The 15,326-nt window shown below is 42.3% G+C and overlaps 1 protein-coding gene across 2 annotated transcripts in view; it reads left to right on the top strand.

The window, feature by feature from the left end:
• Positions 1-15,326, top strand: part of USH1C (USH1 protein network component harmonin) — a 112,645-nt gene that overhangs the window by 93,318 nt on the left and 4,001 nt on the right. For both annotated transcript variants that reach the window (XM_034770196.1, XM_034770194.1), the window contains exons 16-20: positions 6,650-6,691; positions 6,982-7,035; positions 9,246-9,345; positions 10,933-11,042; positions 11,764-11,819. In XM_034770196.1, coding sequence (XP_034626087.1) covers positions 6,650-6,691; positions 6,982-7,035; positions 9,246-9,345; positions 10,933-11,042; positions 11,764-11,819 — 362 coding nt within the window. The remainder of the gene's footprint in view (positions 1-6,649; positions 6,692-6,981; positions 7,036-9,245; positions 9,346-10,932; positions 11,043-11,763; positions 11,820-15,326) is intronic.

Here is a 15,326-nt window from a genome sequence, read left to right as displayed (position 1 = left end):
TCAATGAACAGTCTCCACTCATCTGGATCATGAACGATGTTGAGGGCTGCCATCACACCATCGATGTTGTTGCAGGCTACAAGATCACCTTCCATGAAGAAGGATGGGACAAGATCCTTTTGATGGTCACGGAACATGGAAACCCTAACATCACCTGCCAGGAGAGTCCAGTGCTGTAGTCTGGAGCCCAACAGCTCTGCCTTACTCTTGAGTAGTTCCAAATCCCTGACAAGGTCATTCAGTTCATCTTGTGTTATGAGGTGTGGTTCAGAGGAGGAGGATGGGAGAAAATGTGGGTCCTGTGACATTGATGGTTCAGGACCAGAAGTTTCATCCTCTTCCTATTCCTCATCTGACTCAAGTGAGAATGATTCTGGTGCATCAGGAACCGGCAGTCCTTCTCCGTGGGGTACTGGGCGTATAGCTGATGGAATGTTTGGATAATGCACAGTCTGCTTTTTCTTCTTTGACACACCTTTCCCAACTGGAGGCACCATGCAGAAGTAACAATTTCTGGTATGATCTGTTGGCTCTCTCCAAATCATTGGCACTGCAAAAGGCATAGATTTCCTTTTCCTGTTCAACCACTGGCGAAGATTTGTTGCACAAGTGTTGCAGCATATGTGTGGGGCCCACCTCTTGTCCTGATCTCCAATTTTGCAGCCAAAAGAAAGGTGATAGGCTTTCTTAACCATAGTGGTTATACTGCACTTTTGTGATGCAAAAGTCACTTCACCACAAACAAAGCAGAAGTTATCTGCACTGTTCACACAAGTACGAGGCATCTCTGCTCACTTTGGCTAAACAGAAATGTGTCCCTTTGCAAAATCAAACACTGACAAATAAGAAAGCATGACACTGTATGATTTCTAGAGCTGATATGGGGCAATTTGTTCAGCAGAGTGATGTAAGCTTTGTTATGATTGCATCATCCGTGACTTCTAGGAATAACATGATGCAATTCATATCATGTATGATGCAATACCAGCTTCAGATTGCATCATTCATTGTTTTGCCTAAAAAGCAAGTACTGTCCAAACCCAGTCATAGATTTATTCATAGATCCAGTCAAAGATGTATTTTAGATATTTCTGGTTTAAATTGAGATCCCTTCCCTTTATAATTCACTTATCCTCTGCCATTCCCAAGTCAAGGGTCATATATACCGACCAATAGCATATCTTGAAAACTAGAGCCAATCAACAATTTTAAGAATCATTTTTGTTCTCAGTGACCCAGAATTAGTAAAGTTTGACTACATTTATTTCAGAAGCATTTTGGCTGTAGAGCAGTGTTATTGGTGTTGGAAACATTTACGCTATATATAATATATTCTCAGATAAATGGAGATTTAGGATTGTATGCATTTGATTCAGAGCTGCTGTGTTTTTGTAAGTGCTGTCAAATTAGTAAACAATTTGAATAGCTGTGAAATGTGACAAATCCCTTCAGTCCATAACCATCAGGACAATCATGCACTGACAAATAAGATTAAATCTCTGGTTAAAATGTTCTACCGGCCATTGTTTTCCATGATTTTAGCATGCACTTTTCTGTTTTATTACTCCTCTCCAGATATGAAATTGACTAGAAAAATGGAAAATGAATTAGAATTAAACAGCCTATTCTTTGGGGATGAACATGTTTTAATCATTAATATTTTCCCTTGTGGTTTTTAAGATTCTCAGATCATCAGATTAGTAACATGTGAAACATTGGCCCAGATCCTGCAATTGGATCCATATGGATGGACCTGTGCAGCCATGCAGAGCACCAAGGACTTAAGTGGGGCTCTACAAGGTTGCAAAGATCTACTTGTAAAAATACAGTTCTGGATGAGCAAGGAATACTGGATTGGGCTCAGACAACAAGAAGTCGGATTCTGGGGCTGATTGCTACTGAATGATATTATAATCTGCTTGTATAACATTAGCATATTCAGAAAACCTACTCATTTATTTTTACTTCATTTTAGTTCTCCCTGGTTGTTTTGGGGTTTTTATTTATTTGTTGTTTTTTAAAATTGCTTGGTTGCTGCTAAATATGTAGGATAGGATTTCAGTGGCCAACTCCCATCAGCTTAGCCACTTTGCAACTTTTAACCTTATGCTTCATCTAGAAGTCTGTGCAAATGGCTGTTTGGGCTACCAAATATACAGCATTACTGGAGTAATTCTGTTCAGTTACATGCATTCAATCCCATGAACCCAAAGTGGGGCTGCATGGTTAGTAAATGAACAGACTTTGACCACCTACCCTCCTGTAGAGCTGGGCAGCATTTTTTTGGACTAATAGTTTATTCACTGAGAAACGCAGTTTTGGGTCAATCACAACTATTTGCAATTTGTATCAAGTTTGCAGAATAGTTTTGAGCAAACCAAAAAAAGTCCAACTTAGTAATGTTGAAGTGAAACTTTTCATTTTGATTTTCAGGCATTTTGATGAAAGGAAAGGAGGATTAGATTCAGCAAATGTGAGTGGTGGGAATGAATGATTATAAATTGCCACTGTGAATAGCGTGGATAGTCAATGGGCTAGGCAAAGAAAGTGAGAATAATTCTACAGGCTGGTAGTTGGGGGATTCACCTAGGCTGTGGGAGGCATAAGTTCAATTCCATGCTGCAATGACTCTTTAATTCTTTCTGAAAAGTGGAACAGCTTCAAGAGGAGAGATTGAGAAAGTCCATCCCAAAATATCCCATAGCCCAGTGTTGAGGGCACAGTCCTGTGGTGTGGAAGACCCAACCTGAAATCCCTTCTCCACATCAGGTGTAGGGGGAGGGGGAGAATTGAACCCAGGTGTCCCACATCTGAGGTGAGTGCCCCAATCGCCAGGCCTATAAAGAAGGCACCATGGTTGCCTTCTCCTTATCCAGCAATCTTGTTAATCTACTCCTCCTTTTCTCTCTCTCTCTCTTTTTTTTTTTTTTTTTGGCCAAAATTCTGAAAATTAAAAAATTGGTTTTGAATGAAGCATTTTGTTTTGACTTGAGGCATTTTTGACTTTTCAGCTGACCTAGAATTTTTGAAAAATGTCTGTTTCAGTTGACCCAAAACAAAACTTTTTAAATATTTTTTGGAATTGCCTGTGAACCAAAAAGATCCATGCTTTATTCACTCTACCTTCTAGTCACATGAGAGGTGACGAGTCTCTTCCCCAGAGAGGCACTTCTGTAACCTGAGGGCAAGATTGGGCCTTTGGTTTCTTTTTCATCTGGTTTTGCCACGTGACTGAAATATTAGCCCTCTCCTGAATGTGCAGTGTTCAGAGCACTGAATACATGGTGAATGACTGTGGTGCCATTTTTCCTGGAAAGATTTAATATATTTCAAAGAATGTATGGCATTTGCGTGCTTATTGGATCCAGATTGTGTTCTCTTTTTGTTAGAAGGTATCAATCTACCTATTTATTTATGCTGTTGTTTAAAATATATTTTCCCAAGAAAATTTTCTTCAGGAGCAACATCTGGTTTTCATGAGGTTGACCTTTGACTATGGAAGGTCAAGTGACTTGACCTTGGTTACATAATGAAGCAGTGGTTCTGACCAAATTAGATCTCCTTGTTCCAAGGTGTTTGCTCCAACACTATGATTGCCTAGACCAACCTTGCCTCCTCAAATCAGATACATAAATCGACTATTTAAAATCAGTTGTTCACCTGGACCAGTTTGGTTTCCATTTTCATTGTAAAATTTACAATAATTAAAATATAATCATAATATTAATTTATCTAGTATCTAACATGCTGTCTAGGTGCATGAATACAATTTTAAGGGTGAAATCCTAGCTGCATTGAAATCTATGGCAAATCTCCCATTGACTTCAGTGGGGTCAGGATTTTATCTCCTAAGATTTTAATTGAACATGCTTAGTACTGAGTGAGCTGGCTAATTGTTAACTAAAAGATATAGCAAGACCTCCCCAAAGCCCGTTCACCAAAAGGGGGATGAACCCCTACGCATCATCCTGTCAAGGAAAAGGTATAATAAGGGACAGGGTCTGAAGGACTAACTCTGTTAGAGCAGTGGGAGCAGAGTCAAGTGCTGGAATTGCAGAGTGAGAAGCACTAGTGCCATGGGCAAGGCCGCCCAGAGGATTCAGGGGGCCTGGGGCAAAGCAATTTCGGGGGCCCCTTCCATAAAAAAAAGTTGCAATACTATAGTAACATGTATTTGGAAATGTAAAAAATAACTAGTGAAATACATTCAAAAATTAATTTGTAAGAATTTGAAAATACACGAAATACATTATTTACAAACATTAAATGCTTTAATGGTAGGTATACATTTGCAATTACATAATGGGCTGTTGCTGGGTGATGATGGTTGCTGCCAATGGGCTGTCGCTGCCTAGGGGTGGTGTTGCTGTTGCCCAGGGCTGGGTGGGGAGCTGGGCTCTGGGTTGGGAGGTGCCCGGCTCACATGGGCTGGGCTCAGGGCTGTGGGGAGATGAGGTCAGGGGGGTGTCCGGCTCATAGGGGCTGGCCTCAGAGCTGGGGGTCAGGGCTGTGGGGGATGGGGTCAGGGGGGTCCCTGGCCCCGGCCCTGGCTCCGGCCCCTTACCATGCCGCTTACCCCCTCTCCTGGAGCCTCAGCGTGCCGCATCCAGGAGCGGCCCCGGACAGCGCTGCAGCAGCGTGGTGTCTCCAGCTGGGCCTGAGTTCCTGCCGCTCGGCCGCAGCTCGCAGCCCCGCCCCCTTACCAGCTGAGGTGCCGGGGGATGGGGGAAGACGGAAGCCAGGGGAACCTCCGACATACTTGTGGGGGCCCCTGTGGGGCCCAGGGCAAATTGCCCCACTTGCCCGCGCCTTCCCCTTCCTCGCCCCCGGGCAGCTCTGGCCATGGGATCTGCGTGAGAAGCACTGCTAAACAAGAGAGCAGTCGCACTAGCTGAGTCTGGAGTATTCTTCAGATGCAGCCCTGAGCATAGTGCACTGCAGTAATTCACGCTGGGGGTGACTGTATGACTCTGGTAAAGTCCACACCCCAGAGGAAAGATCACAATTGCTTTGACAGATTCAGATGGACAAAAGCACTTTTGGTTACTGTTGCAACTTGGGCATTTAAGAGCAGCCAAGAAGACAATGGGCACAACATAGTGCTCCTCTTGTTAAAAAAAGGTGGAGAAACCTTTGTTTCAGCTAGACATTGGGATAGCCAAGAGACTCTGTCACCTGTATTCAGTGAAATAGAGACTGAGTCTGAGGGTAGATGGAGAGGCCAAGCCAGACCAATGAGACTGATTAAGCCTGGCACCCCTGGCGTGTGCCTAGTATCCCTTCATCTACCGTGTCAATGATTGAAGGACCCAGACTCCCACAATTGATCTTTCTGTCCCCAAGTCTCCATAGCCCCAAATTATGACAGCTTAAAGTGGTCACGGAAGTGTTGCTGCTGCCAGAGTTGGGTGCACAAGCAAGGCTTTCCAAGCTGCAAAAGTTATCAATACAGCGATACCCCTCCTTCCAAACAGAATTAATGCCAAACTTTCTTAAACCTCAAACCCCTACCCACGCTGCTCACCCAACAGTTCCCAGGATACCCCAAAGAATGTCTCACCTTCTTGAGATGAGATAATCACAAACAACCACCTGCCCACACATGTTTCCTACCCCCTAATGCTGTGCTTAAGGTAATGGGCTTGGGTCTGAAAGCTAAAAAGGGAGAGGATCCTCTAAAAAATTAAAATAAACCCATCTCAACATAACTCTCTCTCCACCACCACATCCAACATAAATCCAGAACCAGACCCATCTCCAATCCCACAGCATCTTCCTCCATATTTTAACACCATCCCCACCAATGTATCATGCAAGTAAAACCAAAAATTATCAAACACCTGTTTCCGCTAATAGTCCCAGAGACTTCGGTGATGGTAGGAGAGAATGGAGCAGCTTTGTAAAGGACTCAGCCCCATGCACACTGAGCCGCTGTGGTTGATAATAGAGCACCAGATTCTGCCACCCTTAGTCAGGCCAAGCAGTGCCTTACTCTGTGAGCAGTCCCATCATGGATACTACTCAGTGAGAGTGAAGGAGGCAGAAAATGACTCATAATGCTGACCATATGGGACCAAATCCTGAGAGGTGCTGAGAGTCAGTCCCCCCCTCCCCGCCATTCCTATTATCTTCATCACCTCTTCCAAATGTGGCCTATAATCTTACTAACTCAAATTGCCATCCTGAACACCCTCTTCTGGCCTTCAAACAAGCCCCTAACTTCTCTGAGGCCATCATCAGAGGCAAGCTCCCCACAGACCAAGACACACCAACTCAAAGTGGCACAAGACCTGCAAGAACAACAGATGCAAAACCTGCAGACATATCTGCACTGCTACAATGATCAACACCCTCCACAACACACCTTTCAAGATCCATGGTCCTACACATGCCTATCACAACATGTGATGAAATTCCCCAGTAACAACTGTGTGTGCAAAAAAATATTACCTCACCCTCCTGGTCTCTCTAACATCCTATAATAAAGTTTTAAAATATCTTTGTCAGGAGGAATATCAGCTACCTGCATGTCTTTCTCCATGTTATGTTCTAACCATCTTTTGTAGTTTAGAGTAGTTTTCTCACTAGTAATTTTGGTGGGATTTTGTGTGTGTGATCTGCATATAATTAAACATTTATTTATTTTCAGGGCTTCCAGAAGTATGTGGAAGATTTTGACCCCTATACAATGGTAAGGAGAAGATTTAATTATGCCACAGAGGTTAAGATTAAATGATGTGGGGAAACATAGGGTTACATACTATCCTGGATTTGTGATGTGCCTGTAGAGCTCCCTTTGAGACCAGAGGTAGTTCTGCTAAGGAAGCAGATTGTTCTCAGTGGACTAGCGTTCTGTTCTTCCCATAGCTCTGATTTAGAAGAGGTGCACACCTTCCCTTGTAAACTACATGCTTCATCTGAATGATTTCATGCAGCTGCTTTGTAAAGGTGGAAATGACTAACTGATGTGTCTTTTGATAGTTTTCAGCAGATCAGATCATGGGAAAAGATGTGCGGCTGTTACGTATTAAAAAGGTAACCCCTGTAATTGGGTTGAGACATTTTGTGGGTCGGGTGGGCTCTTGATTTTTCAGAGTACCTGGGGCACATGATTATATTGTTACTGTCTACCCTTGATGAATCTCCTGTACATCGCAGCATTGGGACTCCCCTCTGACAAATGGCAGAAGATTTGGGTGGTGAAGGGAGGGAAACACTAGTGCTTCCCCACTGCAACCTCCTCCTGCATCCACTCCCTGTTAGCCCTCCCCACTCCCCATCACTTCCTCAATAGCATTATGTTATCATGTTTCTCCCAAACCCCTAGGACTCATAGGGTATACGGAACAAAGCCCACACGCACGTCGGGGGATCCCTACAAGCCTAACTCCTCCGTCTTTATTGAGGGCCCAATTCTGCCCAGTTCTGAGTGTACTCAACACGTAGTTGCTGCTCACCCCTTGCAGAGTCAAGTCCTGTGACTAATCCAGATGCTAGCCAAGTGTCATTTTTGACGCAGAATTGGTATGTTTCCCTAGCCCATCTTTGTGCACCCAGATGGTGAAATGAGAGGACTTGAGTGGAAAGAGCAAACCTTAATGTGGTCACAAAGCAGTACACTTACTATTGGAGACATGTACCTATGTAAAAAATGCTAAAACCAAAGTTGTGTGATACACGAACAGGACAGTATGTACAAATGACAAGTTAGAAAGCAGTCAGTACTGATTCCAGCTCCCTCATGCTAACACTAGGGAGAACATTTTCAAAAGTGAGTGAGTTTTGAAAATGGGACTTACGCATCTAAGTGACTTCGAAGCCTCTGAAACTTTTATTTCTGAGCTAACCAAAAGCATGGACCCCAGTTTGGTAAGTTGCTTAAGTGTGTGCTTAATTTTAAGCATGAGTAGTTCCATTGACTTGGAACTACTCTTGTGCTCATAGTTAGGTATATGCAGAAGGATGTTCTTTGCTGAATTAGGGCCATAAAGAGGTTGAAAACTCAAATTCCTCAAGCCACACTCCCATTCCTGTGCCTCCACTTTACGGTTCACACCAGACAAATTGCTAATCAGGGAAAACATTAGTTTCCTTAACTCTTATTCCGTAGACATTAATGGTGATGTCTAGACAATGTAATTATAGGATCTTAGGCCCGGTCTACACTAGAATTAGGTCGACGTAAGGAAGCTTATGTCGACCTGACTCTCTAAGTGTCTACAGTACAATGTTCCTCCCACCAATTTAACTCACCTGCTACGCCAACCTAATAACTCCACGAGAGACATAGCGCTTAGGTCGATGTAGTTAGGTCGATGCCGCCTTTGATGACGGGGCTTCAGCTGTCAGTGCCCGACAATGCCCCATGTCAGTCAGTGCAAGTGCTCCTGGTGACGTGCACCGCTGAGAGAAGGAGTAGAGTATGGACATGAACAGCCACTTTAATTATTGCATGGCTGTCGCTCGACCTAAGTCGAATTAATTGTGTAGTGTAGACATGCCCTTAGATAGCAGTGGGGTTGGCGTACTATAAAATCTATGAATCACTGCAGGTTTACATCTCCTTCTCACAGCCACCTCTTCTTCCCACTTCAAAAATGGGTCTTCATGTAAAAAGTCACCACAGTATTTAATGCTAACAAAAATAAATCTGAATTTGTTGATTATTTAGTTGTAACTAGATTTTAAGTCAATCTGGGTAACTTGCACAGTTCAAACTCTCTAAAGAGACAAACTATTTTTTCCTGATTTTCTTCTTTTGTTAAAAGCATGTTGAAATTGTAATGAATCATACATTTTTATTTCAATAATGTGACATTGTTTTGTTTTATTGCTGTTATTTCACCATTTCAGCATAACAGTGGTCATGCTTAGACCTCTTTGATTGGAATAACATGGAAGAATTATGTCCATTATCTTATATGAACTAGTTTGATGCTGACCAAGATTATCAAAAGGGATTAGTGATTTTGGGTGCCCAACTTCAGACACCTTAAAGAGGCCTGTGTTTCCAAAGATGCTGAAAATCAGGCCTTTCCTATGTGTCTCAAAGTGCCCACTCGAAGAATGAGACACTCAAAATCACTGAGCACTTATTAAAACCTTGACCACTGATACTACCACAGAATACACTAAGGACCTGATCTTGCAACTATTATGTGTATAGTTCTATTCACTGTAAGGGTGTGGAAGGATTGTGGTGTCTGTCTGTAGCGTATTCTGAACTAAAACATTTTCTTTAATAGGAAGGACCATTAGATCTTGCAGTAGAGGGAGGCATTGATTCCCCAATTGGAAAAATAGTAGTGTCTGCTATCTATGAGGGTGGTTCTGCAGACAAACATGGTGAGTACCCTGGGGAAAGTCAGGGGGATTTTGAACCTGGTTCTAAAGCACTTCATCTGTTAGCCTCCTAAGTTTAGGCTTTCTTCATGACTGGCTGATGCCTATAGGCACCAGTGAAATATCTGAGGCAGATTAAGTCCCCAAGAATTTCATGTTCAGAGCCGCTTCAGAACTAGGCCCTTCATTTGGGGGCTGGTGCTTACAGTAAAAAATAATTGGAATTGGCCAGATTTTCTGGCAGGTTTCCACTAAGTATAAAGAAAAAGCCACAGCTGCTGTCATTTTAGCAGCAGCAGCCGAAGGCCAGTAATTGGGAAGAGGAGGAAGATGGAGAGCTACTTCATTATTAACAGCCCAGTTCTGTCACCCTTGCAGTGTAAGTCATCCCCATTAAAATCAAGGGTGACAGAGTCTGGCCCCAGATGATTATTTCAAGAATGATGTTAATGTGAGTTCTGCATGCAAAGGGCCTACAAGACAGACAAAGGCTAACAGAAAAATATTATCATCCCCATTTTAGAGAACGGGGACTGAAGCACAGAACAATTGTGACTTACCCAGCATTACACAGGAAGTCTGTGGCAAAGCCAAACATTTAACCCGGATCTCCAGTCCTGTGCCTTAGCTACAATATGGTGGACTGGGTGTATGGCAGTGGCAGATCACTGCTGGGAGAGCTCCTTGGGTGGGAAATTAAATTTACAAAATCTCTTTTTTTTTTTTTTTTTTTTTTTTTTATTCTTGTGAGGTTCAGAGATCAGGGCAGTTCAGAGATAACACTTAGGGCTTGTCTTCACTATCGTGCTGCAGTGGCACTGATGTAGCGCATTTGGGGAAGACACGCTACGTCGATGGGAGAGCGCTCTCCCATCGATGTAATTACTCCACCTCAGTGAGAGGCGGAAGCGATGTTGGCGGGAGAGCGTCTTCCACCGACATAGCGCAATGTAGACACCACTTTATGTCAATGTAACTTACGTCGTTTCGGTAGGGGGTTCACACCCCTGAGCTACATAAGTTACAGCAAGTTAAGCAGTAGTGTAGATAAGCCCTTAGTCTTCTATTCCATATGTAATTCACTCTCTAGTTCCTAAGGATGACCCTGATCCTGCAAAACAATCCTGAGGCATGAGAATCTGGGTGTAAATGAGGGAAAAATTTAGCTAAGTACCTATAATACCTTTGACTGCCCTGTTTAAGAGAGTTCACTGTCAGCAAGTTTCAAAGCCACTGTGGTGGCTAGGAACCCATCTCCATAGTTAAGGACCTATCTGCCATCTGTGCCTTTGAAACTTCCCCCTTAATATTACCATAGTGTGTTCATAACCAGAGACTGATTAGCCCTTATTGGCCACAACCAACAGAAGAATGTTATACTCACTGTCCCAGCACCTAAAGCTTCCACTTATTTTCATTTACAACAAGCCACTTTCTCTGCACTACTGCAGTGTACATCTAGGAAAGGTTTCAGGCTAATTTACATAGGGATGTTTGTTGAATGTGTGTGAAGAAGAGGCATCTGAGAGAGAAGTCTGACAGAAATGATGTTGCTGGTATGGTATTTTTGCTCTGTCTTTGCTTCACCAGGAGGCATCGTGAAAGGGGATGAAATAATGGCTGTGAATGGCAAGATTTTAGTTGATGGGACGCTGACGGAAGCCCAGACAACTTTAGCCAAAGCCTGGAATGTGGGTGGGGTAAGTGAATGAGTGTTTTCCCCCTGAGAAGTACACAGCAGCCACGCGAGTTGTTTGGTTTAAATGTATTCTGCTCTGGGCAGTTCATGGTAAGTCTTTCCAAGATGTTAACATTGAAGATGAATTGGGAATTGTCAAGGACTTTATCACAGCATCACAGTTTTATAGAATCCTTCACAACGGATGCACAAAAAACTAGTGTTTTGGTTACAGTGAGAATCTTCTAAACAAGAATGATATCAAATGTTAAAAGGGCCCAGTGCAGGGTATAAATGGTCATCCTAAGAGTTTGATACACAGAAGTGGAGAAAATATTTGTTGATTTTGGGATGTAATTCAAAATTAACCAACTTGTTGTTAAAACGCTCCTTAGGCTTTTGAGACTAACTTCAGCCAGTATCAAATAGATCTTTTTCCTGTTGCCCTTTTCCCTCCTAGCAATGGATTCCTCCATGACTCTTCCCATGACGTTGCCATGTTGTTACAGTAGCCTTCCCTCTTCACCTCCTGCTATGTGGAGTAAACTCTCAATAGATCTCTGACTCATCGACTTTCCACCTATGAGGTTGCTTGGATGTGTCCGAGGGCAGAGTTTGTCCCTTTTATGTTTAATCCTGATCTGGTTGAAGCTCTCTGTGAAAGTTCCACTTTCAAAGGGTCAAGTAACGCAAGCAACCTAGTTGCTTAAGTCTCTCCTAATGATAATACATTCTTTTTACAGGATTGGATTGATTTAGTCATTGCAGTGTCTCCTCCAAAGGAATATGATGATGAAATGTAAGTGTATACATTCTGTTTCCTCAGCAGTTAAACAGCTAGTAACAACAGAATGGCTAGTTTGCCTTTTAACATACAGATAATCTTACTAAGGAATGTTGGTTTATTTTAACTGTTACTGTAATCACTGTAATTAATGGCCATTAATTGCCTTCCTCATAGATGTTCTTATACACTATAAACTTCCTTCTTCAAGCCTGAAGATTTAATTATATTTCTTATTGGACTGCAACTACTATATTTGGCTAATTAAATAAATTAGTCACTTGGGGGAAATTTTCAGAAGTGCCTTAGTGACTTAGGCACCTCAATCCCATTTTCAAAAGCAACTGAGGCATTCACTGAGACTAAGGGGGGGGGGGTATGTCTACATTTTGAGCTGGAAGGTATAAATGCCATCTTGAGGAAACATAGTGTGCTAGCGCTAATTGAGCTAGTGCTCTCAAAACAGAGTGTAGCCAGAGCAGCGTAAGTGGCAGGAAGGACTAGCTGCCCCAAATACATGCCTAACACCTTGGACGGGTACGTACTCAGGGTGGTTAGCCCCTCCCACCGCTTTGGCTGTGCTCTATTTTTAATACACTAACTCAATCAGAGCTAGCGTGGGTCTCTCTCCTTGAGCTGGAATTTGACCTCCATTGTATGCCAGGTCTTAGAACAAATTTTGAAAGAGAGAGTAATTAAAGGCGTAGAGGTAAATGGTAACTGGGATAAAATACAACATGGTTTTACAAAAGGTAGATCATGCCAGATCAACCTGATCTCCCTTTCTTTGAGAAGAGAACTGATTTTTTTAGATAAAGGAAATGCAAGAGATCTAATCTACATGGACTTCAGTAAAGCATTTGATACAGTTCAAAGTGTAGACATTCCCTTAGGCTCCCAAGTACCTTAGTGAATATTACAAATATCTAAAGCAATTAGGTAATGCAAAACTAATCAGTATATTCAATTAAGCAAAGGACTAGGTGAGTTAAAACCAAATGGGCACGTTATATTGATACCAGTTGTTTTATTTCAGACAGATATTTTCAAAAAACGAGCCTGGTTTTCTAACTTGCCCCAGGGAGACATATTTGCAGACGTACCTATGCCAAATACACTGGTAATGGGAAGTTATGTAATTCTTATTAAGCCTGATTTCCCATTACCTACAGGGATCCAGATCCTCAGACGGTGTAAATCACAGTAGTTGCACTGACTTAAGTGGAGCTACACTGCTTTACACCAGCTGGTTTCTGGATCTGACCCAGAAACTGTAGTAAAAATGTTTAATACCTATACACATACCAGCAAGCAAGGAAATAACTTTCATCATTATTGTGTGTTTTCATATCCTGTACATTTAGCCCTACTTTCCCCTCATCAACAATCAGTCCCAACACAAACGGAAAGGGTTTTGAAGGCAGTGCAGCTGTGTACAGACAAGGGTATCTCCTGCAGCTGTAGCCACTGCAGTGGTGAATAGCCAGATCTGGGTTGATACATACTGTTTCATTGTGAAGATGCATTATTTCCCAAAGCATGTGCATGCCTATGCATTGCATGCCTCAGCCTGTCTTCTTACCTGGATCTCGCATGGTGTATTGGTGTGTCCTTTGCGCTTTTGCCTTGTCTGATTTTGCCAGAGCACAGGGACTTACAGTTTAGAACTATAAAATTTAAACTGTTTTTTAGTCAATTGTATTAGTGATCATAATTGAATTAAAATAATTATTATTATAATTTATATTACGGTAGCAATTAAAGGCAATAACAAGGATCAGGGCAACACTGTACAGAGATATAGTAAGAGACAGTAGCACACACATTTGGGCCTTTCGCTGGGAGGGGATTAGAATTAACTTGTCAAAGTAACAAAAAATTTATATTGCTTTAGCTCCTTTTTGATATGCTAAGCAAAACGTGTCTGGTTACATGTATCTGTTTTAGGCACTTGTGGAGCACCAATCACTGTACTTCCAAAAATTAGTAGTACATTTTTTTGAAATGTTTTACATTAGAGGTGTAGGACAAAAGGTTACATGTTGTTTACACATGTGAATTGTTACACATTACTAGTTTGCACAAGATAAGACAAATTGTACAGCACCATTGACTTGGAGATGCTCATGAATATCTGGGAGCAGAATTTGGCCTATACATTGACCAGATTCTCATCTGATGTAGATCAGCATGGTTCCATTGACTTCAATGGAGCTACACTGGTTTACGCCAGCTGTAGATTTGGCCCTGGGCGGGTGACTGGCAGTTTTCACTGTTCTTGCCTGACATGCATTTTGTCACATCAACACCATCAGCACATTTAGAGGGCCAAACTTTCAGATGTGCTGAGCATCCCAACTCCAGCTGAAGTCAGTGGGCGCTGTAGGTGCTTTGCAGCCATAAAAATCAGATCCTTAATCTATATTGAAAACCAACAGTGTCTAAGTGCATAACTTCAAGATTTGCATAGTTATCAGCATTTATGAGTATGTGCGTGTTTTATGGGAAAACAGATCAAGAAGTGTAGGGATAAAAGGAGAACAGCTGAAAGCCCAACAGAACAAAGAACCATGCAAAGAAAATTAAAATCAGTAGTAAAAGGTTCTTTAGCCATATAAGTAAAAAGAAAACCTGGAAAGAAATGGGACCACTAAGCACTGAGGACAGGATGGAGATTGAAGATAATCTCTGTGTGGCCTAATATTCAGTGGGAGTTAGGCATCTAAATACATTTTGAGGGTCTGGGCCGAGGTCACTACAGAGACCCAGGAGTCAGTGACTGACTGAATCTAAGGGGAAACTGAGTCACTAGCAGAGTTCACTGCCTGGTCTGGAGGGACCTAGTTACCCTTGCTCAGGGCTGTTCCTAAAGATACACTCTAGCCCTATGCAGATTTAGTTTTTATCTGAGATTGAGTGTGACAGTCCATTTAACTGACTAATAGTAATAACAGAGATAATGGCTTATCTAGCATCCCATAAAATAAAGTATCTAAGTAAGCCTGTTAAAAGCGGGTTCATTTGCCAGAGGCAGGTATAGTGGGATTTGATGGAGCTATGGTTATTTCCATCAAAAAAATTCTACCTTACCTAAACAAAGAGTTGCATTCTATGTGTATTGATGGCAGCAAACAAGTTCCCTCAGCAAACAGACATCATGCTTCCTGCTGAAGGAAACTATTTTTCTATCTAATATATCGGTCACCCTAGTTAAATGCCTGTTGTACAATCAGACCCTCCAGGGTTCTGTTACAGTAAACTGGAGCTGATATTTGTTTGGCATCAGTGTGATCCCATGCACATTTGATTGTTATTCGTGTATCATGGTGCCTCTGCTGATTTTTTTTTTTCTCTCTTGGTCTTTTGGAATAGTTATCATTCTTTCCACCACAAAACAAACACTTGCACGTATGCACACGCACGTCTAGCTTGATCCTGTCAGTTCTGAGTGCTCTCATGCCCCAGTGGTCTCCTCAGAAGGGGCACAGCTGCTCACAGGATTGGCACCTCACCCACACAGAC

The sequence above is a fragment of the Trachemys scripta genome, chromosome 4 (genome assembly GCF_013100865.1).
Source record: "Trachemys scripta elegans isolate TJP31775 chromosome 4, CAS_Tse_1.0, whole genome shotgun sequence".
Lineage (NCBI taxonomy): Eukaryota > Metazoa > Chordata > Testudines > Emydidae > Trachemys > Trachemys scripta.
This window is presented reverse-complemented; position numbering and strand designations above follow the sequence as displayed.